Source organism: Microtus pennsylvanicus, chromosome 20 (assembly GCF_037038515.1).
Source record: "Microtus pennsylvanicus isolate mMicPen1 chromosome 20, mMicPen1.hap1, whole genome shotgun sequence".
NCBI classification, from domain to species: Eukaryota; Metazoa; Chordata; class Mammalia; order Rodentia; family Cricetidae; genus Microtus; species Microtus pennsylvanicus.
The window spans coordinates 12,094,848-12,119,362 of record NC_134598.1 but is presented as its reverse complement, the minus strand read 5'-3'; the positions used below and the strand labels follow the sequence as shown (position 1 = coordinate 12,119,362).

Below are 24,515 nucleotides of genomic sequence, written 5' to 3'. Positions count from 1 at the left end.
TAGCGTGCCCGGGTTCTGAATCCCAGCTCATGTTTATAACTGTGGTCATCGTTTGAGTAAAGTGTGTTTTCATGTTTTGGGCTTAGGAGATGAATCGGTACCGCTCCTGGTGCAGCCTCTTATTTGGCTATGACTGGGTTGGCATTCCGCTGGTTTACACACAGGTACCAAATACTGCGCGTGTGATCGTAGTGGTGGCGGGGACCAGAGGGTGGGAATCTGAGGTCGACCTTGGGTGTCATTCCTCTGAAGCCATCCACTTGATTTATTTATTTACTTAGAGATAAGATTGCTAACTGAGACCTATACCTTGCCATCTTTCATTTAAACTTGCCGGCCAGTGAGGCCCCAGGATCTACTTATCTTCACCCCTTCCCCAGAATTTGGGGTTACAGGAACAAGCCACCACTCCTGTCGTTTTATACGGGTGCTTCTAATTGGACTCGGGTGCCCATGCGTGGGCTACCAGTACTCTGTTGACCGAGTTATCGCCCCACATCCCATGCATGTGGCTTTTTCACCCCCACCTGCCCACTTCGCACCATAGTTTCTGTGGGCAGCTAGCACTGACCCCTCCCTCGGGTCTCCCTCTGTCCCAGGTGGTCACCCTCGCGGTCTACACGTTCTTCTTCGCGTGCCTCATTGGACGACAGTTCCTGGATCCCACCAAAGGCTACGCGGGCCATGACTTAGATCTGTACATTCCGATCTTCACCCTCCTCCAGTTCTTCTTCTACGCGGGATGGCTCAAGGTAGTCCACAGTCTTGGTGCCCAAGGCACTCTGGAACCCCGCCCCCACCCTCGTTCCAAACTCTCCTCTGCTGAGTCTTTGGCAAATCATTCATGCATAACTCAAAGGCAGACGTGATGGTGTAATAGCTCAGAGATGTGGTTGCTTCTCCATCAGGGTTAAAGTTCTGGGTAGAGAGGCTGGGGTGCAGCAATTCATCATGCGAAGAGACGAAAAGGGCGTTTCTCTCACAGCTATTGATTTTTCTTCAAGTCTCTGTGTGCGCCCATTAGGCTGAAGTAACATAATTAAAGTAACAGCTGCACCTGTGCTGGGTTTTAGGCACAGCTGGGCAGAGGAAACAACAGGGGAAACATCAGTCTTTGGGAGCAGACCTGAGCTTTAATACCGTAATAGACGCCCGGTTCTGCTCCACTCCGTGACTCCTAAGCAATCCCCTGAGTTCCACTAGCTGGCCCACACGTTAGCTACATTCCATGTTCAGAAAAGAAGCTCATCGGGATTAAAAGCAGAAACGTCAGGATTAGCGGTGACATGCAGTTTACCAGAGATCTAAAAGCATGCCAGAGCCGTGAGGACAGCTCATCCAGTCACGGGTATGGAACCGTATTTGTTCCCCCGACCCCCACCAATCCCAAGCCTCCTGAGATGTCAGTGTGTATATATCAGAAGTTTGACTCTCCATCCCTTGAAGTATGTGACAGGAAAAAAAAAAAGTCAAAAGCAACAGTTTCCTTAAGTAAAGTGAAATCCAGCAATACCTTCAAGGAGTCTAACAAAACGGAATTTCCAAACACTTGGCCTTCCAAACAGCCACCTATGGTCAGGTCTTAGGGTTGGGACACGTTCCCCTGCAAATACTGGTTCTCTTGTTGGTTTGACACTTCATAAGTGTGTTGGCACTTTAAATTATACTCCAATGACGAACAACATGTCCTTTAAATGGCAAAAATATTTTTAAGCAGATGACAGCGAGAAAGAGCAAGAGAGACAGCCGGCTCTCTCAGAGGGAAAAGTGGGCTTTACTTTATCAACATACAGTCGCCACAGTTGATCCGAATGCTCGACTCTCCTGTCGTACAGTTCCTTTCTGGCTTGTTTTGTCTCTTCCCTCTTCGTCCTGCTGAACTCAGTAACTGTCTGACTGCTTTGTTTGCATATAAAATGCTTGGCTGAGCCATAAAGAGGTTCGTGGCTCCATTTTTGGTAAAGTGTCTAAATTCCTTTCCTCTATATACTCTTTTCTTTTTTTTTCCCCTTTGAGACACAGTTTCCCTGTAGCTCAGGAACCTGTCCTGGAACTAGCTCTTGTAGGCCAGGCTGGTCTCAAACTCACAGAGATCCACCTGCCTCTGCCTCCAGAGTGCTGGGATTAAAGGCATGTGCCACCACTGCCTGGCTGTAAACTGTTTTTCAAAGGCCAAATATGAAAAGACATAAGCGTGGCCTGTTCAAGATAAGCCAGCATAATAAAAGTGCAGTTCCCACGCAAGTGGACTGTGTCTCCATTTGCAAAGAACAGCTCTATCCAAAGTGCAGAAAACACACCTTGACTTTTCTCACTGCAAATGGTGTCCTCCAGTAAAGTCATCTTGGTGACATATTCAATACATAGATGTGTTATTTTGACTACTAAATACAGGCTGCAATAATATATACAAGACTGATGCTATAAACGTGAAAAGTATGAACATAACAAAAAATATTTTCAGGACTGAAACAATGGCCTATTTCATTTCAGTAAAACCTCAGGCAAGAAAAGGAAGATAGCCTGGCACCAAACAATGAAGGACTTCCAAAGCTACTACCAGGAGGTTCACTAATGCAGGACTCCTGTACCCAAGCTAGCCCTGTGGTGTGTGTGTGTGTGTGTGTGTGTGTGTGTGTGATACACATGTGAGTTTGCAGGGTATATACCCTTCTGAATGTATGTACAGGCCAGAGCACAAAGTTGAGAGTTTCTCTTCTTCTTCCCTCTTTTCTTCTTCTTCTTTTCTTCTTCTTCTTCTTCTTTTCTTCTTCTTCTTCTTCTTCTTCTTCTTCTTCTTCTTCTTCTTCTTCTTCTTCTTCTTCTTCTTCTTCTTCTTCTTCCTCTCTCTTCCTCCCCCTCTTCCTTGCTCCCTCCTCCTTTCCCTCCCTCCCTCCCTTTCTCCCTCCCTCCCCTATTGCCTTGAGACAGGGTTTTTCACTCAATAGGAAGCTTATCATTTCACTAGACTACCTGGGCCAGGAACTCTCAGAGTCTACCTGTATCCGTCCCTACATTGCTGGTGTTACAGACATGCTCACCCATGCCTGGCTTTTCACCTGGGTGCTCAGGGTTTGAACTCAGGCCCCTGTGTTTGCTGCTTAAGCACCCTTACCCACTGAGACATCTCCCCAACCCCAAAAGTTTTCACCAAATGGTCTCAGGATCTAGAAACTAATGAAACGCTACCTTTATTTTGTTCACTTAAAAATTTTCTTCCCGGGCTGGAGAGATGGCTCAGTGGTTAAGAGCATTGCCTATTCTTCCAAAGGTTCTGAGTTCAACTCCCAGCAACCACATGGTGGCTCACAACCATCTGTAATGAGATCTGGTGCTTTCTTCTGGCCTGCAGACATACACACAGACAGAATAATGTATACATAATAAATAAATATTTTTTAAAAAAAAATTTTTCTTCCCATCTGGAACCAATACTCCCCCCGCCACACACATACACACACATTCACAAGTTAAAAAAATTGTTCAAAGAGGTTATATTTGACATCTAAGCCTCTCATTTCAAAAGCTATTCCATCCAAAAACATGGTATGAATATTTAGTACAGACCAAATGTCAGATGTCATGGTCAGAAAGTGGCTAAATGGTTCAAAGGAGAACAGAACTAACTATTAGATAAGGGTGCATCTTGAATGTAAAACTAGACTAGCCTCCAGTTCCAGCTCTCAGGTGCAGTCACTTGGCAGTTACGTCTCATAGCTGGCTATTGGGCATCATTGTTCATGTCTCATCATTTTGTCTTTCATTGCCATTTAACCTCACGTCATCAACTGGGCCTTTTCGGGCTTCTCAAAAGCTCAGACGATATAATATATGCCTTGCGTGTAGCTAATGGTCTTTAGTACTCAGTTTCCTTTGGCTCCGCGAAGCTCCTGGCTTCCCTGGGGTAGGGCAGCGCCGTCTAGATGAGCAGATGGGTCCATCTGCAGAGCATGCCCATGAAGGGGCTTGCTGGACGATCAACATCTAGAGAGCAGCCCGCTGCCCTGGAGGATGCGTATTACAAAAGTGACAGGGAAGGGACAGCTGAAGCGGGGGTCAACTTCAGATTCCTTCTCTGTCTTCACACGCACTGTGTTCTCGACTGCAGGTTGCCGAGCAACTGATCAACCCTTTTGGAGAAGACGATGACGATTTTGAAACAAACTGGTGTATTGACAGGAACCTGCAGGTGAGGAATGTTTCTGTCCTCTGTGATCAATAACAATAAATCACATGTAAATGGATTCTAGGTACAGGCTCCTGGACGTGAGGGGCTTTTTTGTTTTGGTTTCTGTTGGTTTGGTTTTGGTTTTTCGAGACAGGGTTTCTCTGTGAAGCCTGTCCTGGAACTCCCTCTGGAGACCAGGCTGGCCTCGAACTCACAGAGATCCACCTGCCTCTGCCTCCCGAGTGCTAGGATTAAAGGCGTGCACCACCACCGCCCGGCTCTCTGTGAATTTTTGTTGGCACCGTCTGTCCTCTTCCGTTTAGTACAGAGCGATATTATAATTCATTTTCTTACCTACTTTGATTTGTCATTGGGAGAGATTAACAGTAACATAAAATGGTATCCAGACATAATCCGCTGTGAATTCCTGAACATAACCCACCAGACCCCAGTAACCAGTTGTGTGGGGTGGGAACCGAGGCTGCATTGGTTTCTTCCTCACATCTTCAGTCATGAATGGAGCCCCTTACTCCGAAACAGTGCTGTTGATAAAGGCTCATAAAGGCACGAGGGAATTCTCTTTCTAGGGAGGGCCGCCTTCAGAACCTCTGTCTGAGGGCTTTACCCCATCCATCTGTTTGAAGCCCTGCCAGTCTGTCGGGGAAGAAGCATAATGTTTCCCTCTCTCTGTCAAAACTGGATTCCCAGAGGCTTAATGGTTTATTTGTCACTCTACCTAAGCCAAGACAGAGAGGTTGTCACCGTGATACAGGTCTGTTGATACACTACTTTAGCCAGGCCTGGTGGCGTAGTCTGTAATTTCAGCACTTGGGAGCCTGGGAAAGAAGAATTACAAGTTCTAGGGTGGCCTGAGCTACGTGCTGAGAGCCTGTCTCAAAGAAGGGAGGAAGGAGAGAGAGAAGAGAAAAGTAGAGCATACAAGAAGTGGTGGGAGACAGAGGTGAGCTTGTCGGTTATAGCTGGGAGAACTGAGAGTGTCCACCTCTCTGTGCTCTATGGTGCTGAATGGCGGCTATCCGGGAGCCACCAAGGCAATACCGTAACCGAGAAACCAAGAGAAAGGAGCCTTGCAGACGATGGCATGAAGCTCCATGCCAAGGCATGTAGGCAAAGGGTGGCCAGGAGGTGCACGAAGACTGGACAGCTCCACACTCCACTTACACCATTGCCCAGAGTTTTTGAGCAGAGAAGAACACATACATGTTCCTGCTACGCCCTCATTGTAGCACGTCTGCCTTTGGGCCTTTGTATACTCGCTCAGTGTCCCGTCATTCTCAAACTTGCTTCTGCCTGCCGCAAACCCCCCCCCCCGCCCCCATCTATGCCGCTCTAACAATACGACAACGGTTTTAGGTCTCCCTCTTAGCTGTGGACGAAATGCACATGAGCCTGCCCAAGATGAAGAAGGATATTTATTGGGATGATTCTGCCGCTCGGCCCCCCTACACACTGGCAGCGGCTGATTATTGCATACCCTCATTTCTGGGCTCAACAATCCAAATGGGGTAAGCGCAGTTTTTTGTTTTTTTTTTTTTAATCTTTGATATTTAGGAGAACGTTTAAAAAATGTATGATGTGTGTGTGTGTGTGTATGCCTATGTATGTGACAGAGGAGACATGAGCCGTGTCGTGCACACGGAGGTCAGAGGGTAACTTGGTGCAGTCAGTTCTCTCAATCTGCCTCTGTGTGGGCTTCCAAGGTCACTCAGGTCATTTGGCTTAGGCAGCAGGTACCTTTATCCACATTTATACACATTTCTGGGGCAGTTGTGAATGACCTAGGAGGCCTTCCCTAAGCTGAGTTCCACACATATGTTCAATGAAATATGATCATATCCAGCTTCCATTTTCCTCTCCAACTTCCCCCAATGTCACCCCAAAAAATCTATCTCCCAACCTCATTATTATTTCTTTTTCTTTCCCTCTCCTCCTTCTGCTTCCCCCCACCCCCTTCCCTTCAACATCTAATTAATACTGCCAATATACGCAGTAGAATATGGGAAACCTGTCAGTGGCCACAGCCTCAAAAAAAAAAAAAAAGTCCCCGCTCAACAGTAAGGGGAAGGGCCTTAAAAGCACACCTCCCCTTCATTTGTGCTGGAATTGAGGCCAGCTTTATCCTGTACAGGTCTTGTAGTTGTGAAGCAAGTGCATGTCCCATTGTTGCTGGTGTGCCCTCTCCTCGGTTCCAGCACTTTTCAGGCTCCTGACTCCCCACGTCAGATGTCTAACCTCTATCCTGTAAAGCTGTGCTCTTCAGGCTCCTGACTCCCCACGTCAGATGTCTAACCTCTATCCTGTAAAGCTATGCTCTCGGTCAGACGACTCCAAATCCTCATAAGTAATGGTTTGTGGCACTCTCCTTCAGAAGGGGCGTCTGAAGCTCAAAGCCCTTCAAAAGTCAAAGCAAGAGATGCCTGAAAGTGGGTTGTCAGGAGCTGTGGTAAGCAGTGAGAGAGAGTCAGGCACCTGGAGACTCGTGTGGGTGCCCACCAGCCTAGAGAAGGATGCCCACGGTAAGACAGACTTGCTGCTGAGGCTGGACCCGCCCCTCCTTCCAGGCCATTATGGTCCTCCTTGTCGCAGCCTATTGCTCAGGCTTAATGAAGGGCAGTGGCCTGCTGCTGGCCCCTGTCGGCCTTCCCAGTTCCTTCTCAGTCACAGTTCATGGTCACCTAGCAAGCTTCTCAGTCACAGAGTTCATGGTCACCTAGCGAGCTTCTCAGTTTGGAAAATCAAGTAACGCGTCTTTCTGTGAGTTCACTTTTAGATGATTAAACAGAGAGGGAAATAGCTCAGTATGCTGCTAAGAATTCCTTCTAGTTAGGCATGGAAGAATTTAAGATGTATTGGGTACTGGGAAACTAAACCACTGTGTTGAAAATGATGACACTTGCTTACCTGTCTGTCTGACAGAACTTCTAAGCATGTTTACCATACTATAATCCCCACTGTATAATTATACAAGCATGCACTGAATGTATACAAAGTATTCAAGATGGTGCAATAGATTATACTAGTTCAAATACATGAAGACGCATATTGCAGCAAAGATCTTACTAAAGGTAAGATCTTTAAATGTATTTCTAGACTGGTATTTCAGTAATCATCTCTTACTTAGCCCACTATGCTCAAATAGTTTATTTTAGCCTTATGAGAAAATACATAGTCTGGTATACACGATTGCATGCTGGTGTTATGGACCACTTAAAAATAGCCCGACTTCTAAGCCACTAGCTTCTACAAAATGTACTCTCGGCACATTGATTTTCTTCCCCTTGATTGTACGAGGAAGGCAGGAGAGGCAAGTCTCCCAAGGAGATGGATGTGCACTAAGTTCATCATTTCAGAGCTTGGGGATTCTCCGTCTGCCAGCGTGGGGTCACCTTGCTGCTCGGTCCTTACCTTTAAATGGTATCAGAGGTGTACATGGCACAGTTCTCTTTCCAAGAGAACAGCTACAGAATACAGTGTGCTCAGGGAGAGGGCTTGGCTGTAGTCTAAGTGGTAGTGTGAAATTAGATATGCCTCGGGAAGGGTGTAGTACACCAAATTGGTCATAAATCCTGCTCTGAACTCTCAAATAGGCCACGAAAGGTGATGGGAAGGTCGAGGTTCTAGTGCAGTTGCTGGCCTAAATGCCTCCCAAGATCCTCTGCTCCTAGGAACTGTCCGCCAGAATGGAGCAGAGGGAAGTCTGGGTGGTCATAATATTCCGGTCATTGAAATGTCCTCATAATCCTTAGCCCCTTGCCTCCCAGCTCAGCATGAGGGTTACTTGTGCATTTGTAAATCTGCAATTGCAGCTTTGACTGTCATTCCACCATGAGGAAGGTCAAAAATAAGAGTGTTCCACTCTAGTGGGTTCAGTACCTCTGTTGCCCAGGTCTCAACTGTTCCTCTGCACAGGCCTGAGCCCTGACAGGTGCTCAGGCAAATCACCAGCTCTTGCCGGTGTAGCCCCCAACTTTGAGAGCACTGTAGTTTTAAAATAATAAAGCTGACATAAAAAAAATGGAACTCACAATATTAAATATCATTCTCCTCCACTCCTCATGTCAGGTATGTCAAGATGACTTTTTGCTGTTTGAATTTAAATTGTCCAAACACCACTTCGAAAGTGGAACGAAGAATGGTCAGCGTGGTGGGGTCTGTCCTTCCATCTTTCCGAAGCTCTGCACTAAATTACATCACTACACTAGTGCAGACACCTGTGCGATTAATGACGTCATTACGCTAGCGAGGACAGAGTTGTTTTGAAAAACAAACAAACAAAACCACCTTAAGTCTTCTAAGTCATCTGGCAGGGGCAATTTTGGTCTTTATATATCAGAAACGCCCTAAGAAGTAGGCACTGAGCTGTGGTCTTTGGAAGCCAGGCTCTTGCCTCTTCCTTGTTATAGTAATGTGTGTGTGTGTGTGTGTGTGTGTGTGTGTGTGTGTGTGTGTGTGTGTGACTGTTCTGCACCCTGAGCAGGCTTCTGAGCAGTCCCCACTGCTCACCCTTAGCTCTGCAACTGATGGTCTTGTCGGTGGGTGTTCCACAGATGTTTTGAAGCACTGGGTTTTGCAATCCATCTTTTCTCAACACTGGATATGAAAACAGCTCCAACGAGCATCGTCTGCCCCGCCGCTTGCTTTCCCTCCTACCCTTCCTCTCTCTTTCGGAAGCAGACTGTATGGGACACCTTTCTCCTTCCCGCGTGTCCCATATTGGTGTATGGGTGACTTACTGGAGTTAGCAGTGTCTAAAGAATAGCACAAACGCAAGGCTGAAAGGCCAGGGCGGACCAGTGCTCTCTGCATCTCTAACTCCTGCCGTGCAGTCAGCCCTGGGTCCCATCCCTGAAATTCCCAGCTTCTGCCAGCCTTTCCTCTTCCCACACACAGTAAGACCCAATGCCCTGGTCTTACTGTTCAATAGCCGCTAAGTAGTCCTAGCCAAGGTTTTTTTTTTTAACTGTCTGGGGAAGCTCCCAGCTGCCGTGACAGTTTTTAAAGAACTCTTTCAAAGAAGAAAAAGGACTTTCAGGCGAGCATTATCGCTTCCTCGGGCACCTGGGGACTGCTTCTGAGAGCTGCCAGTGATTGGCAGGATCCCTTTCAGAACCTCTGTTCTTCAGAGCCCTCCGACACGCGCCACCCTTTTCATCCCCCAAGCATCCTGGAAGGCAGGGGAAATGTCGCCACTATCCGTTTACCGTGTGTGATGCTAAGTCACAGAGAGAGCCCCGCGAGTTTACCGCGTGTGATGCTCAGTCACAGAGAGAGCCCCGCGAGTTTACCGCGTGTGATGCTAAGTCACAGAGAGAGCCCCGCGAGTTTACCGCGTGTGATGCTAAGTCACAGAGAGAGCCCCGCGAGTTTACCGCGTGTGATGCTCAGTCACAGAGAGAGCCCCGCGAGTTTACCGCGTGTGATGCTAAGTCACAGAGAGAGCCCCGCGAGTCTCCCCGACACTTGCATAGCTAGTGTCAGCCTGGGCAGCAGCATCCTGACCCTCAAGTCCCGGAGTCATTCGTCCTGCTGTTGAAACAAGGCTCCCTATCCACCTCTGGAAGCTAGTGGCTCCATGGCAGTTCCCATGTATGTCCTGTCACTACCCCCATCTGTCTCAGTCCAAATGAGTTCCGAAACACTAACTGGCCATCCCGAACACGGGGTAACGTAACGAGAGCGCTCCTGTCCTCTCCTGTAATGCTCCGGCTATGACGGTTTAGGTGCTATTATTTCTGCACCTCTGGCATGTACACTTTAAAAATGAAACAAGGGTGCGGGTGTGCTCAGTGCCCCACCCATCATCATCCAGATGTGAAGGGGGTCATCCCAGTACTTTGGGAGGTGGAGGCAAGAGGTTCAGTATGAAGTCTCTCTGCATACTGCGATCAAGAACAGCCTAACGGGCACTGGGCTTTGTCTCAGTTTTATGATATCCGCTTTGATCTTCGGGGCATTCTGTCCTTAAGCTGAGTTTCTCTATATCAGAAACACAAGAAGATCAAAACCCACGAAAACCATGACTGTGAGAGAGAGGACAGGCAGCTGAGTGGCAGCGACAGTCTTTGGCGCCAGCACTCAGAAGAAAGGTCAATCATTCCCTAACCCCGGGGAGTTTTGCTCCAGCTCCGTCCTGGCACAAAGACCCGAGGACACTTCTTACTTCATCACGAGATACGTGAAACCTCAAGTGTCCTTCCAAAGGTCCAGCTTCAGGCTGGAAGTGCGGGACATTTCCAAGGCGTGTTTCCTACCCTATGCATTCATGGACACTGCTGTTCACGTAGCCTTTCCCGTGCAGGCGATTCCCAAGCCACACGATTTCAGCCAGGAGGACAAAGTCCAAACCCTCATAGCATACCCCAAGATGATCATCCCAGCTGTGACCAACACCATCCCGTTTCCCACCAACTAAAAAGCTTGCTAATTCCCACTGCCTCATTTGTCTGAGGCACTGCTTTGGCATGGGATGCCTTCATCCCTTCTTCATCTGCACAGTCCGATTTCTTTGCAGAAAAATTGCCAGCACAAAAACTTCACTTCAAACGTAAATATTTGTATGCATGCCATCTCCCTCCTTTAAAATTGTAGGTAATAAGGTCTATGATGCAGCAGATTCTTCACGGTAGAGGCTCAGTAAATTTAGCAATACAGTCTAGCAGATGAACCTCGTGTGTCCGCACCACAGTCTTAGGAGGCAGGAAAGTACAAAGAGGTCTCCTCGGCGGGTCTCCCCAGTGTGGTTCAGTTAGCTGAGGTTTTCTGCGTCTGCTCACCTGCTTGTCTCATTTTCTGCAGCCTGACTAGGGGACTGTAGGTGACATCACTACACTAGTGCACAGTTGGAGCCTTTTACTTTTTTTCACACTTATTTGGGAGGGTGTGTGTGCACATGCATGTGTGTGTGTCTGTGTGTGTGTGTCTGTGTGTCTGTGTGTTTCTGGTTTTGCTTTTTGTTCCCCCTCCCCAGATAGGGTTTCTCTGTGTAACAGCTCTGGCTCTCCTGGAACTCGCTTTGTAGACCAGGCTGGCCTCGAACTCAGAGATCTGTCTGCTTCTGCCTCCCAAATGCTGGGATTAAAGGCGTGTACCACCACCACCTCTGTGTGTCTGTGTGTAGGTCAGAGGATAAGTTTAACCAGTACCTGTTCTCTCCTATCGCATAGGTTCCAGAGTTCAAACTCAATCCAGATAGGCAGCAAATGCCTTTATCCACTGAGCCATCTTGCTGGCCCAGTTTTTTATTTTGTTTGCTTTTTCCTTTTGCGTCACAAAGTTTTGAAATAATATTACTACAGATGGGTTTTTTTTGTTGTTGTTGTTTTTTTTCCCTAGAAAACCACGTCCCTCTTACCAGGTAGGGTACCTTACATGTAGTTAAAAGAGACAACCCGAAATAAATAGTCAGTGTCCCAAGTAGAGGGCATATGCCTGTCCTATAAAGAGAAAGTGCCAGCCTGACCTCACGTCTCCGAGGACCTCCAGCGTGGTAGCCCTAGTGAGCAACTGTGCTTGCCACTCCGCCGTGTCCTCCCCAGCTAAATAGACGGCTGCTGTGAAGTGTGACTAATGAGGTCCTGGGGGCTGACCTAATGAAACCCAATGAGCAGGGTCACTGGGGCCACCGAAGCATGAGTCTGCATCTCCCAAGGCGATGTAACAGGATCTGCACCTGCTCTGGAGGGAGGGTCAGGAGGCTATCCGGTAGCCAAGGACACTGCTGGGCTCCAGAATAACAGCACGGGGCTGTAATTGGGCACCATCCGGGGACATCTAGCTGGGTGATCATCTCATCCATCTTTCATTCGTAACCACAGAAACGCTATTTATTTATTTATTTATTTTTGGTGGTTCTCTTTGCACTTCCCAGGTTCTACCAGCCTTTTCCTTTATGTCACAGAAAACGCACCTGGCATAAGGTAGCTTGTCACCATGGATATGATCACCAGCCCTGGACTGTCACAGCAGGGTTGTTGATGCTCCCTGGGCCAGCATGAGCAACTGGCATTTCAGGACAAGTGTTTAAGTTGTTCTCTGAACCCCCATTAAGGCTGAAGTGGACAGAGGTGTGGGACAGCCCTGGAATCTGAGGAAGGAGTAGACCTCACTGCCCAATGGGCCTCTTTGCCTCGTTGGCTCATTTTATCTTAGCCTTGAAGTAGATTAAAAAAGAGTAAACTCATTAAATGTCAGCATTTCAGTGGAAAATCCTTAGCCACGGCAAATCCTCCAAACCTACCAGGGACCCCAATCACAGAGAGAGCCCAGCCCACCTCACCTCCACATCTCTTTTCCATGGCGAGCTGACTTCTCCTCTCAATTCCACACTGAGTCTCAGAGATGCCGAGCTTTCAGGAGACATGTCTCAGTTCCTTCTAAGGTCTGCATTTTACTTCTTGTTCTGTCCTGGGGTCTAGAGTGTCGTGTGATACCTTGGTGGCAGGTTTTATACCAACGGAGAAAGTAACAGAAAGCACTGGCCTCCCTAGCTAGTCAGGCACAGTGAATCTCCCGGACCTCAATAACCTGTCCATAAAGTGTTGGTAACAATAGCAACATGAACTGACATCTTTATCATGATAGTGAAATGAGCGTTCGCTGTCATTTGCATCCCCTCTCTTTTGCATTGATGGGGCAGGGGAGGGTGAGCACACAAGCCAAGGCACATATGCAGTGGCACAGGTGTGGAGGTCAGAAGAAACTTTATAGGTCTGTTCTCTCCTTTCACCCTTGCTTGGATTCTTGGGGTCATATTCAGGTTGCCAGATTGATGCAGCAAGCACTCATTCCACTGAGCCGTCCCACCGGTTCTGACAGTCTCTAGAGTTTAGCTATTTGTCAGAGGAGCTGCTTGTTGGTTCCCGGCTGCTCAGACCCGAAATAATCACACAGAAATTGTGTTATTTAAATCATTGCTCGGCCTATTAGCTCTAACTTCTTATTAACTAACTCTTACATATTAATTTAACCCATTTCTGTTAATCTGTATATCACCACATGGCTGTGGCTTACTGAGTAAAATTCCCAGCATCTGTCTTTGGTAGCTCCATGGCGTCTCTCTAACTCTGCCTTCCTCCTCCCATGCTATAGGCCAAGCCAGTTCTTTATTCATTAACCAATAAAAGCAACACATAGACAGAAGGACCTCCCACAACATTAGCTATGTCATATTATTTTTTTATAGAGTGAGGGGGAATAATGGGACCTGGGGAAATCTGTCTTTATTTCAACTCTAATAAAAACAAAAGAACACAGGTTTTGTACAGCACATACTAACATTCAAGCTCCTAGAGCAGTAATTTCCAAAGTGTGATCTGGGAAGTCCCAGCAGGTCACCAACACTCTGGGAGGGAATCCGTATGGATAAAACTATTTTCATCCTAACATTATGGTATTACTCTTTCATTTTCATCCTTTTTCTAAGTGTACAGAAATCCCCTCTGTTCTACCATTTTATTTCCACAGATTGCAGTTACCCAGACTCAACCATAGTCCAGAAATATTAAGCAGAAGGTTGCAGGAGCAAACAGTTCATAGATTTTTAAATCGTATACCGTTCTGAACGGTGTGCTATATCCTGAGCCATCACGCTTTATCTCACCTAGGCTGTGTGTCCGTCTTTGTCCAGTGCGTCTGTATGCTTGTCCTACCTGCCCCTCACTTACGAACCAACACCGTCCTCCGACCAACAGGCGCTGCATCCAAAGCTTGTGCTCAGGGATACCTTAGTTTATGAATCTGTTTAACACACAAGAGTAGTGATGCTGGTAGTGTCTGGCTGTGTCTAAGAGAAGCTGTAAAATGTTCCCTTGAGTGAAAAATGAAAGCCTTGATTAATAAAAAAAATATGCTAAGTTTTTAAAATATGAACAAGCATGCGACTCAGGATATTGTTAAGAATAGAAAAATAACCCATGCCGGTTTTGCTGCCACGCTTGATGCTACCAAAGCTATGGGTGGATGGGCAAGATGGCTCAGCTGGTAAGAGCACTGGCCACACAAGCCCGATGACCTGAGTTGGAGCCCTGGGACCCACGTGGTGGAGGGAGAGAATGACTCCCCCACCAGAGGTCATTCTACAAGCATGCTATGGCATGTGCGTGCCCACACTCACACAGGCAACACACAATTAAAAGATTAATTAAAAAGCAAGTTATAGCCTCATAGCCAAGTACAGTAGCACCAGCCTATAAATCCCAAAATGGGAAGTGGAGAGAAAGGGACCGGAAGTTTAACTCATCCTAGGCAATATTGCAAGTTTGAGGCAAGCCCGGAATACGTGAGAGTCTGTCTCTAAATAAATAAATAAAGTGATAGCCACGTGATTAATACGTGTTTAGCTAAGGTGGAAAGGGCATTACCATCTATGGTCTGGTGCTACCTGGGAATCCACCGGGGATCTTGGAATATAGCTCCCAGTGATAAGGGGGATAAGGGACTTCTATTCAGCAGAATTTCCTAGAGGCTACCAGATATATGATAATGTCATCGCTTTATCCTTAATGGAACACATGCTCGTACATTCTTGCCTTTTACACTCCTCGGTTATCACGTTGGGTGTGTAAAGTAGCAGTTGCCGTGAGTCGCCTTTGAGACTGCCCACAATTCAGTCCCGCAGCTACTCTGTCTTTTGTCTCGCGCTTCAGGCTGTCCGGGTCCGAGTTCCCCGAGGAGGACTGGCTATGGAACTATGAGAAGCACGGCCACCGGCGCTCGGTGATGAGGAGAGTCAAGCGCTTCCTGAGTACCCACGAGCACCCCAGCAGCCCCAGGAGGAGGACTTTCGGCAGGCAGGCCAGCGACAGCTCCATGTTCTTCCCGCCCAGCCCAGCTCGGGATCTGTTGGACGTGCCTCCGAGAAATCCCCACCGAGCCTCTCCCACCCGGAAGCAATCCCACTCCCTAGAGGGCAGCCCTAAACTGCATTCCAGCATGGGCGAACTGTCCACCATCAGGGAGACCAGCCGCACCAGCACTTTGCAAAGCCTGACCCCGCAGTCCAGTGTGAGGGCCTCCCCTACCAAAATTCCCCAGGTCCCTGAGGTCCTGATCACAGCGGCTGAAGCACCGGGGTCCTCGTCAGATAGCCATGATCAGGACTCTGCTGCCTCCATCTTGAGCCTCGAGTTCACTGGGGTGCAACCTAGCAGGACCGAGCAGCAGGAAGACCCCTCAGGGAAGGCAACGCCATCTGAGGACCGCAATCCCCAGGCTGTTTCAGCCAGTACTGAAAGAGACTTGTTTACCTTTGAGGAAGATCCGTGTGATGACAGATTCCCCCAAAGGTGGAGCCTTCCAGAGTTACGGGAGTCCAGGCACACCTCCTTGGGAAACTTAGGTCCAGATCCTATGAGCCCCGGAGCAGCTCTCTTACCTGACACGGGAACATCCTCAGAGACCAGCGTAATCCGTCCCAGGGCTAGCTCTGGGGTCTCTCCTGACATCCTGTTCTTAATGGAAACCTTGGACACTAAGGAAACAGACATCCTGGAGTTTAACAACGAGCACCCTGAAGAATCACCTAAGGGAACGCCGCAGCGCCCCAGGACCTGGTTCTAGTTCACCTTCCTCCTCTACACAGCTGTCAGTACCAGCTTGGGGACAGCCCCCAGGAGCTGTTATTTTTCAGTGTTTAGAAAAATAATCCTACTGTACAAGCTTAGAACTCTGAAGGGCATTATGGTCCTGCAAAACTCAAACGCAACCACATTGTCTAACGCAAAGGGGCTTTCACGGAAGTTATATGGCCCAAAATGAATTATCATAACCAAATATGGGATCTCATATAAATGTTCATGGCTTATACATCCATACATGATTAAGCTTTGGAAAGGACCATACAGATCATAGTCTAATCCCCTAGAAGCAAAGGCCCAGACACAAAGGGTCCCATTTCTTTCCCAGTTCCATCCCATACCTCTCTTTCTTTAGCTGCAGAGACAAGGCTAGACCATGCCATGCCCAGAGACCCTTTCTGCTTAGAGCTGTTCAACTGAAGCTTCCTGCCCACCCAACCACACTTTCTTTTTTTTTTTTTTATTTTCGAGACAGGGTTTCTCTGTGGCTTTGGAGCCTGTCCTGGAACTAGCTCTGTAGACCAGGCTGGCCTCGAACTCACAGAGATCCGCCTGCCTCTGCCTCCCGAGTGCTGGGATTAAAGGCGTGCGCCACCACCGCCCGGCCAACCACACTTTCTGTAACTATTGTTACCATCTTTCCTGAGCTCCTATACATCCTCAGCATCAGAAAGTTCTGTCTCTTTCATTACTATTTTTATTGTCTTCATTTTTCTCTCTTCATCTTTTTTCTCTGCCATCTTTTCTTCTGCCCTTTTCCTTAGTCTAGCTCCTCCAGTGACTCTAATCCATCCCTCTTTCCAGGTTATATAAATTTTCTCTTTTCAACTCTGTTGCTTACTCGCTGTCACAGTGTTCAAACTACGAGACACTGGTAAAGCCCGGTACAGGAATCGAACGCATCCCGGCCTTGCAGAAAGAGGTGCGTGTGTGCCGATGGTATCCACCATCTCAAACCTGCTGCTTCTGCTCTTTCGTCTTGGACACTGGAGAAGACTGAGTCCAAGAGGATCTGAAATCCGCATAGCCTACTGCTACATCCCCAAAGGATGACACGGTTTCATTCTATTGAACTCACACACAGTCTTAAGCAAAAACATCCCAATTGTGCCACAGCATGGGACCAGTTACTGAGTCTGCTGGGTTGTTTTATATGACGTAGGATGTTAGAGCTGGGTGGACTACAGGGTCCATGGCTGCGTGATGACAACAGACTGTTGCCAGCTTCCACTCAGAAGATCTTACGTTTTGTTTTGCAAGCTCCCGGCTTTGAAAAGTGTGGCTTTTCTGGGTGCCATCTCACCCATGTGTCATATAACGGAACTTGACGTGTGGCTTGGTTGGCTGTCTCAATGCTCCACACAGCCATATCTGAAGTTCACATGTGAGTTTCCAATCCTTGAAGGATTCCCATGGGACCGACATACCCTTAGCCCCATTTTAAAGATGAAAATAGAAGCAATGGAGAACTCTTCTTCCCGAACCCGCATAGCTGGGCTCACACTTCCTCGCCATGCCTCTGTAAGACCGTGCATCTGCTAGTGATTTGCCCCCAAATTCTAGAGGACGCTCCAAGGCGGCTAGTCACAGGTTTGTGCCAAACCTCTTCAGCCTCGGAACCTATCTGAATCCTCCCTGCCCCAAACAGTTTCCAGTCACAGAGGAGAGAAGAGCTTTCTGTCTTTGAGCCCTTGCCATGGTCCTCTCCTTTCACTGTAAAAGCTGGCGGGAGCCTCTTTTTTTCTTCCCCCACTTTGGAGTCCTGGTGTGTTGGGTTATAGTGGCGTTAACACAAGAGCTCAATTCTCAGCAGGGGCTTTTCTTCAAGGACTAAAATGGTTTGCTATTAGAAGATGTGCTGTATGTGAATGGTTCTCTATGTTGGCCCATTCTGTTAGCGCCCAAGAAAGGACTGTAATCCCCAAACCATCCCGGACAGACAGACAGACACAAGCCCCATGGTGTTTCTAAAAGACCAGAGTCCCCAACCTTTCCCCAGTCACCGTTGTCTTCAGACACTTTTCTTGAGTGCTTCAATATAAATCCCTCCATTGGCTTCTTTGGCTCTGTTTGCTCAAGTATAAATAAGTTTCTACTTAGCTATCTTTTGAAGAATAATCAGTTTTTATCCTTAAATCCTCAGTTGTCAACTCTACACAGAAGAATAGTTTTATGGAGAAATGGGAAGGTGTTCATTTATCTATTCCTGTGCATCTCTTATCCGCTCTCATTCCAGAGAATTTTCTAAGTTGTTCAATATTTTTTCAAATTTTGGGATGGCCTCCCATTTTTCTCCTCACGCTGAAAACTGAATTATGACTTGCTCAAAGAGCCCAAAGGAGGAGATTTTCCATTCTAGAATGAGTCTTTATCCTGCATGGCCAAGGCTGCAAAAATAAAAGGATTTATTCTCTTGTGCCTGATTTTTTTTCACCTGCCTGGATCATTTTGTCCCGAGCTCTAGAAAATCCTTTCAGACAAACAGTCATAGGTCTCTGTGGCATTGTCTTCAGGGTTTGACCAATCCAAGAACAGGCTGATCCTAGTCGTGTGTTAACATAATCTGCAGGGTAGGGTGAACAGTGAAGCCTGGCCCTTGTGTTTTTCCTTCCTACTCCTACAGACAGCTCTGCCCTGACTCTGGGGTTCAGTTTTAGTGCAGTTAAAGCTCACCAACTGTTCCTCTCCTGCCCAAGGATTTAGAACTGCCTAGCCCCTGGTTTTCCTCTCCCCTTTTTTTTTTTTTAATTTATTATGTATATAGCATTCTGCCTGCATGTTTGCCTGCACACCAGAATAGGGCACCAGATCTCATCTTAGATGGCTGTGAGCCAACATGTGGTTGCTGGGAATTGAACTCAGGACCTCTGGAAGAGCAGCCAGTGCTCTTAACCTCTGAGCCATCTCCCCAGCCCCTCTTCTCCCCTTCTTTATTGTCTTGTCTAGCCAGTCCATCGCTTCCATTACTCCAGGCATTCACTTTCAGCCTTGTTCAGCCAAGTGATAGAAAACACAGAAATGTTTTCTTTATCACTATAATATGAAATGGAGAAATATAATACCATCAGTACAAAGAAAAATCTATGAATTGCCACTGAGAAGCTTCAAAAGCCTGAACAAAGCTAGGTGTGGTGGCACATGCCTGTACTCCCAACACTCAAGAGGCCGAGGCAGAACTGAAAGGTCAAAGTCAACCAGGTCTACACGATGTGTTCATGACCAGCTGGGGCTACATTGCAAGATCTTACCTCCAAAATCCAAACCAAAACAAGAAAACAGCAACAAAAACAAAACTTTGAAAAAGACAGGCCGGCAGGAAATTAAACAGATACATGTCCTTTCCACCGTCATGTATAAAATGAACTGCTCGCTAGAAGGTTTTCTAGTTTTTATTAGAGTCAAAGAGAAAAGTTGGGAACCTCAGATTGTTCTGTGTGACCAATCAGCATGACTGTTTGGTTTGTTTGTTTTTTGACTGAAGCATCCCAGGCAGGTACCTCAAGTTTTTCCACATTTTTTTTCTTAGTTTTGTGAACTAAATTTTTAGGATAGTTTTCCCACTGAATTAAAAGAACCAATTGAACAATACCAAGATTCTTTGACTTCAAATCTTATCAAAATTCAAAAGCCCCCCCCCCCCAATCTACTGGCAAAGCTTCAGAACTGTAATCCAGCTTGAATCCTTCACCACGCTCTGAGCCTCCCTCCAGCAGTCCCAAATGTACAGTCAGCACATCCCTGGCTATGGCAAATACAAAATGAAGGAGATTCCTTACAAACACTCAGTTGACTCAGACCAGAGATTAAATTTTTGTTTGACCCTCTTTGTTTCCAAATAAATTTAGAAAATGGGCCCAATTCTGTCTCGTGCCCTAGGTGGGTTCCGCTTGATAGTTCCATGGAACCCTCTTCTCTGAGCCTCTAATTTGCTTAAGAGAGATGGCACAGGGAAAATACACCTTGTGTCCCGAACACAAACAAGACATTTCTAAAATTGATTTTGTGCAAAAATACTGTCCTGTTCCAAGTTCTTTGTCTAGGTTAGTGACTCTCAACCAGATGTGATCTTGTACCTAGGATACACTGGGCAGTGTTGAGAGACATTTTTGTTCATCACTTGTGGTAACAAGTGTTACTGGCATGCAGTGACAGAGGACAGAGATATCGCTGAATACCCTGAGACAAGCAGGACAGACTCCACAGATGTCTGACCCCAAACACCCAGGCATTAAAACCTGATTTAAGAGTTCGAGACCAGCCTGGTCTACAGAGCTAGTTCCAGGACAGGCTCCAAAGCCACAGAGAAACCCTGTCTCGAAAAACAAAAAAAATAAAATAAAATAAAAAAAATAAAAAAATAAAACCTGATTTAGGCTAAAAGAAGGTACAGATTAGAAAACAAACAAACAATAAAAACCTTAAAAAGATTATAGTGGTTAGAGAGGAGCTAGAGAAAGAATAGAACTCGAGAGAACAAATAGACATTGGATTTGATCCCCAAGCTCACTCAAATAATTCTGTGGATGGCTATGTAGGAGTGCACAGTCCCAACCCCTGTGTCTTCTGTAATCTAAACCAGATACAAGGATCTGCATGGGCAACTCCACCATCCTGTACGTGACACGGAGGGTCTAGTCTAGAAAAGCATGAGCTAGCCGGGTGGTGGTGGCGCACGCCTTTAATCCCAGCACTCGGGAGGCAGAGGCAGGCGGATCTCTGTGAGTTCGATACCAGCCTGGTCTACAGAGCTAGTTCCAGGACAGGCTCCAAAGCCACAGAGAAACCCTGTCTCGAAAAACCAAAAAAAAAAAAAAAAAAAAGCATGAGCTATGGTGGACTCCCGGGGCCAGGAGTGCCCCCTGCTGGTCATATGACTAACTTTTTTTCTCCTCTATTGGGTTTTGAAGCCAAGCCATCCATCCCCAACCCAGTAGTGATTGTTTTGATGTCGATAACTACTAATAGGCATTACCACGATCCAAATGTGTACTGAAAATCTTACTCAGACACAAATTCTATGAAGTTTGCCATCCCGCAGTTCACATTTCACAGATTGCTCTTCTCTGAACATCCAGTCCCCTCTCAAATACTTAAAAATATTTTGAAAACATTTTGCTTTACGTGTATGAGTAGTTCACCTGTTTATATGTATGTGTACCACATTCATGCCTGGTGCCTGCAGAAGAGGATGCTGTGTCCCCTGGGCCTCGAGTTACAGACATTTGTGAGCTTCCGTGTGGATGCTGGGAATTAAACCCAGTCCTCTGAAAATGCAGCCAGTGCCCCTAGCCGCTGAGCCATCTCTCCAGCCCAAGAAAGATACTTTCCACCAAGTACCTCCCTCTTGACCCATGTTCTTCTCTGATATTCACAGATTCACATTTATTTCCAGCAGCAGGTGTTTCCTGGGACATCCAGGGCAGCCTGACCTGGAGTCTATGCCAATCCTTCATTGGCATCCCAGACTGCCTCGGGGCATTGCCCAGAGAGAGCCAGGGTTACTAAGAAGATTGTGTGGGGCAGGTCACGTGGGACAGGTCACAGAACCTGTCTGAAGGCTCTGCTCTCCAGGCAGGTGTTCCAGAAGGGGCAACTGAGGACATGGGGCTGGCTCACTTCCAACAGGGGTTCTGAAACTGCCAAGCCTCAGGCTCAGGGCTTGCTGAGCCCTGTGATGGAGAAGCTTAGGGTTGCTTGCATTCCCTGCCCTCTACCCTAAAGGTAGGGACTGAGTGGTGTTGGGAGAACCAGCCAGCCACTTCTGCTTTGATAAGTTAAATAGACACCTCAGTTCGCCTATTGTCCTGGGCTTGAGACTGAAAAGTAAGCCTGGGGAGCTCTCCCGATCCTGCCTCCTGCTGGCCTGCTCCCCTCTTCCCTGAACTGTTTCTCAGGAACACAGCAAGGACTCCACTACAGTCAGCGCAGAATTATGACCACATGGAGGGTAGCCATGATGCTGAGACTCAGTCCCAGAGCCTCCTCCTTCACAAGGTGTTAGCCCTCTCATCTTCACCTGAAAGCGGAGGATGGTCCTAGCATCTAAAGAGCAACCTGGGTGTGTTCAAATGCTGTGGTATAAAAAGCTCTCAGCGTGGCGAATGGCGTGAAGCCAGCTATTGTCATTAAAAATAACCATGGAATCTAGGCCCAAAGCAAACATCATTCTTGCCAAGAATCTCAAGTGTTTCCTGAAACAGAGGTCCCGTCTAACCTGTGTCATAGTAATGTTCATCAGGTGTGTGTAAACTGGACCTGCTCGAAATGGATGTGAACTGCTTTATTCCAACGATGGAGGTGCTGCTGACTCTGTGTCTCACAAACTAGGGAAAACCAAAACACGTCAATGACCCAGCTGAGATCATCAGAAGCTGGTCGTGCAGCTGTGTGGTAGAATGCTTGCCTGGCGTGCACAAAGGCCTCGGGTTCAATCGCAAAGCGTTAAAACAACAAAAAACCTTGTAAATGGCAAAGACAGGATCAAAAATCTAACACTCGACCACATCAAATGTTGGGGAATGTCTAAAGGTCTCACTCAGGGCTAGAGGGGATGTGAATGGGACAGTCAGTCTGCACAGGGGCCATGGCAATCTTTGTATCATTCCAGTTTTAGTGTATGTGCTGTGGGGGGCCAACACGGTCCAGCCACTGTGGAAGAGAGTTTGGGAGATGGGTAAACCCTTTGAAAGTCAACTGTACTCCTGTACAATCCATCGATCCATGTTCTTCAGTGTTTACCCAAATAAATCAAACACTGATGTACACACACACATACACACACACACACACCCCTGCAGGTGACTATGTTTGTAACAGCTTTATTAGTGACTGCCAAAATTTGGAAGTAGCTAGGATGCCACTCAGTGGGGAAGCGAATCAATAGCTGTGGGTACATCCAAACAGCATCCACTCAGTGCGGGGAGGTGCGGGAGGGGAGAGAACTGAGCTATCAAGCTGGGAGAAGACAGGCAGAGGTCATATGATACATTTCTGAGTGGAAAAGGCCAGTCTGAAAAACGACAGACATCTTGCAAGATTCCAACTGCATATTATAAAAAGGTAAAACTATGGAGACAGTGAAGACCAGTTGCCTGGTGGGAGTAACTGATGAAGTGGGGAGGATGGGTTAGGGCATCCGCACTGTGTATGCTTTTCAAAAGCCCTAGGATGTACCACTCCGTGGGTGAAACCTAATATAAGCTGTGGATTTGGGATGGTGGTCACACACCCATTGCCGGATATCACACACCTGGGGGATGTTAATAGGATTGACTTTGAAGTGGGCGGGACAGGAAGCAGGTGGGAAATATCTGTAGTTTCCGCTCAATTTTGCCATGAACCTCAAAGCCACTCCTAAAAACTTAATTCTAAGAGCTGTGAATATAGCTCAGCGATAGAGCACTTGTCTAGCATGTGCAAGCCCCTGAGCTCAATCCCCAACACCACAAAAATAGGTAGGTTTTCAAGTTTAAAACAAAACAGAAAAGCAAGCTTCGAATCCAGGAAGTCGGCTCCAGAGAACATCCCTTGACCAGTTTGCTGCTCCAGCCAGCAACGTTTATAACTAGAAGGGTGGAAGGGCCAACTTCTGATAGAACTAACTTAAAAGAAAAACGTGTGTGTGTCTGTGTGTGTGTGTGTGTGCGTGTGTGCGTGCGTTTGAGAGAGAGAGAGAGAGAGAGAGAGAGAGAGAGAGAGGGAGAGGGAGAGGGAGAGGGAGAGGGAGAGGGAGAGGGAGAGGGAGAGGGAGAGGGAGAGGGAGAGGGAGAGGGAGAGGGAGAGAGAAATGTGTGTGTGTGTGCCTGAGAGAGAGAGAGAGAGAGAGAGAGAGAGAGAGAGAGAGAGAGAGAGAGAGAGAGAGAACTGAACAGGGAGGCTGTTAAACTAATGACACACAGCAACTTGCTACCCAGGGCTGCTGGAGACCGTCCTGCCCCGAATGTGGCAATTAATTGATGACGAATACCTTAAGTGTGCCTTGCAGCCCGCACCCCCAGGCCCTTCTGACCAAAAAGGCAGCTGTGACTCATCTGTACCCTGGGGACAGGAAGCGTTATCAGCAGGCTCATCACAAAGCCCCAGGAAAGGTCTTGTCAGCCAGAGAAGAGTGTCCACTCTGGCTGCCCTATTTTTAGACAGAGGTGTTCTTTCCAAGTCTATGCTTCTGATCAAGGAATAGGTTGGTTTTGCCCTAAGTTTTCTGGACCACTCTCCAAAAAAACCAAACAAACAAACAAAAAGAAAAAAGAGTCAGCTAGGGGAATTCTGTGGAACGTGGCTTTATGCCCCAGGAAGAGAAGTCTAGGATATGATTTCAGCCACAATATGGCTGACACTTCCGGGTTCCAGGGCCACGCATGTGCGGACAAGCCCTCTGGTGTGACCCACGTGCGGCATGGTTGCATCACCTATGTGTGGCACAGCTATGTGAGCCCTTGAGCGCATGCGTGCACTCCGTCATCTGCATATGACGTAACCACGTAATTCCCCTGTGTGCATGTGCTAGGCAGCCCTTAAAAGCTGGATGCTCCATCTGCAGCTCTCTCTCTCCTCTCTCTCTCTCTCTCTCTCTCTCTCTCTCTCTCTCTCTCTCTCTCTCTCTCTCTCTCTCTCTCTTTCTCTCTCTGCACACCAACCTCACCAGGCCTGTACACCCCCCAATAAACTCCTAAGTGGGTTTGTTGCGTGTTCCGCGTTTCCTTCTCACTTGCGCTAGGTAATTTCATTGGTGCCTGTATCCTTCTCAAAGATCT

General features: G+C 47.3%; 1 protein-coding gene across 3 annotated transcripts in view; it reads left to right on the top strand.

Annotated features, from left to right (window-relative positions):
- Best3 (bestrophin 3) overlaps positions 1 to 18,176 on the top strand; it is a 37,267-nt gene extending 19,091 nt beyond the window's left edge. For all 3 annotated transcript variants that reach the window (XM_075954468.1, XM_075954467.1, XM_075954466.1), the window contains 5 exons: positions 87 to 164; positions 600 to 752; positions 4,109 to 4,189; positions 5,543 to 5,694; positions 14,833 to 18,176. In XM_075954468.1, coding sequence (XP_075810583.1) covers positions 87 to 164; positions 600 to 752; positions 4,109 to 4,189; positions 5,543 to 5,694; positions 14,833 to 15,745 — 1,377 coding nt within the window. In that variant the 3' untranslated portion in view covers positions 15,746 to 18,176. The remainder of the gene's footprint in view (positions 1 to 86; positions 165 to 599; positions 753 to 4,108; positions 4,190 to 5,542; positions 5,695 to 14,832) is intronic.
- Positions 18,177 to 24,515: the final 6,339 nt, after the last annotated feature.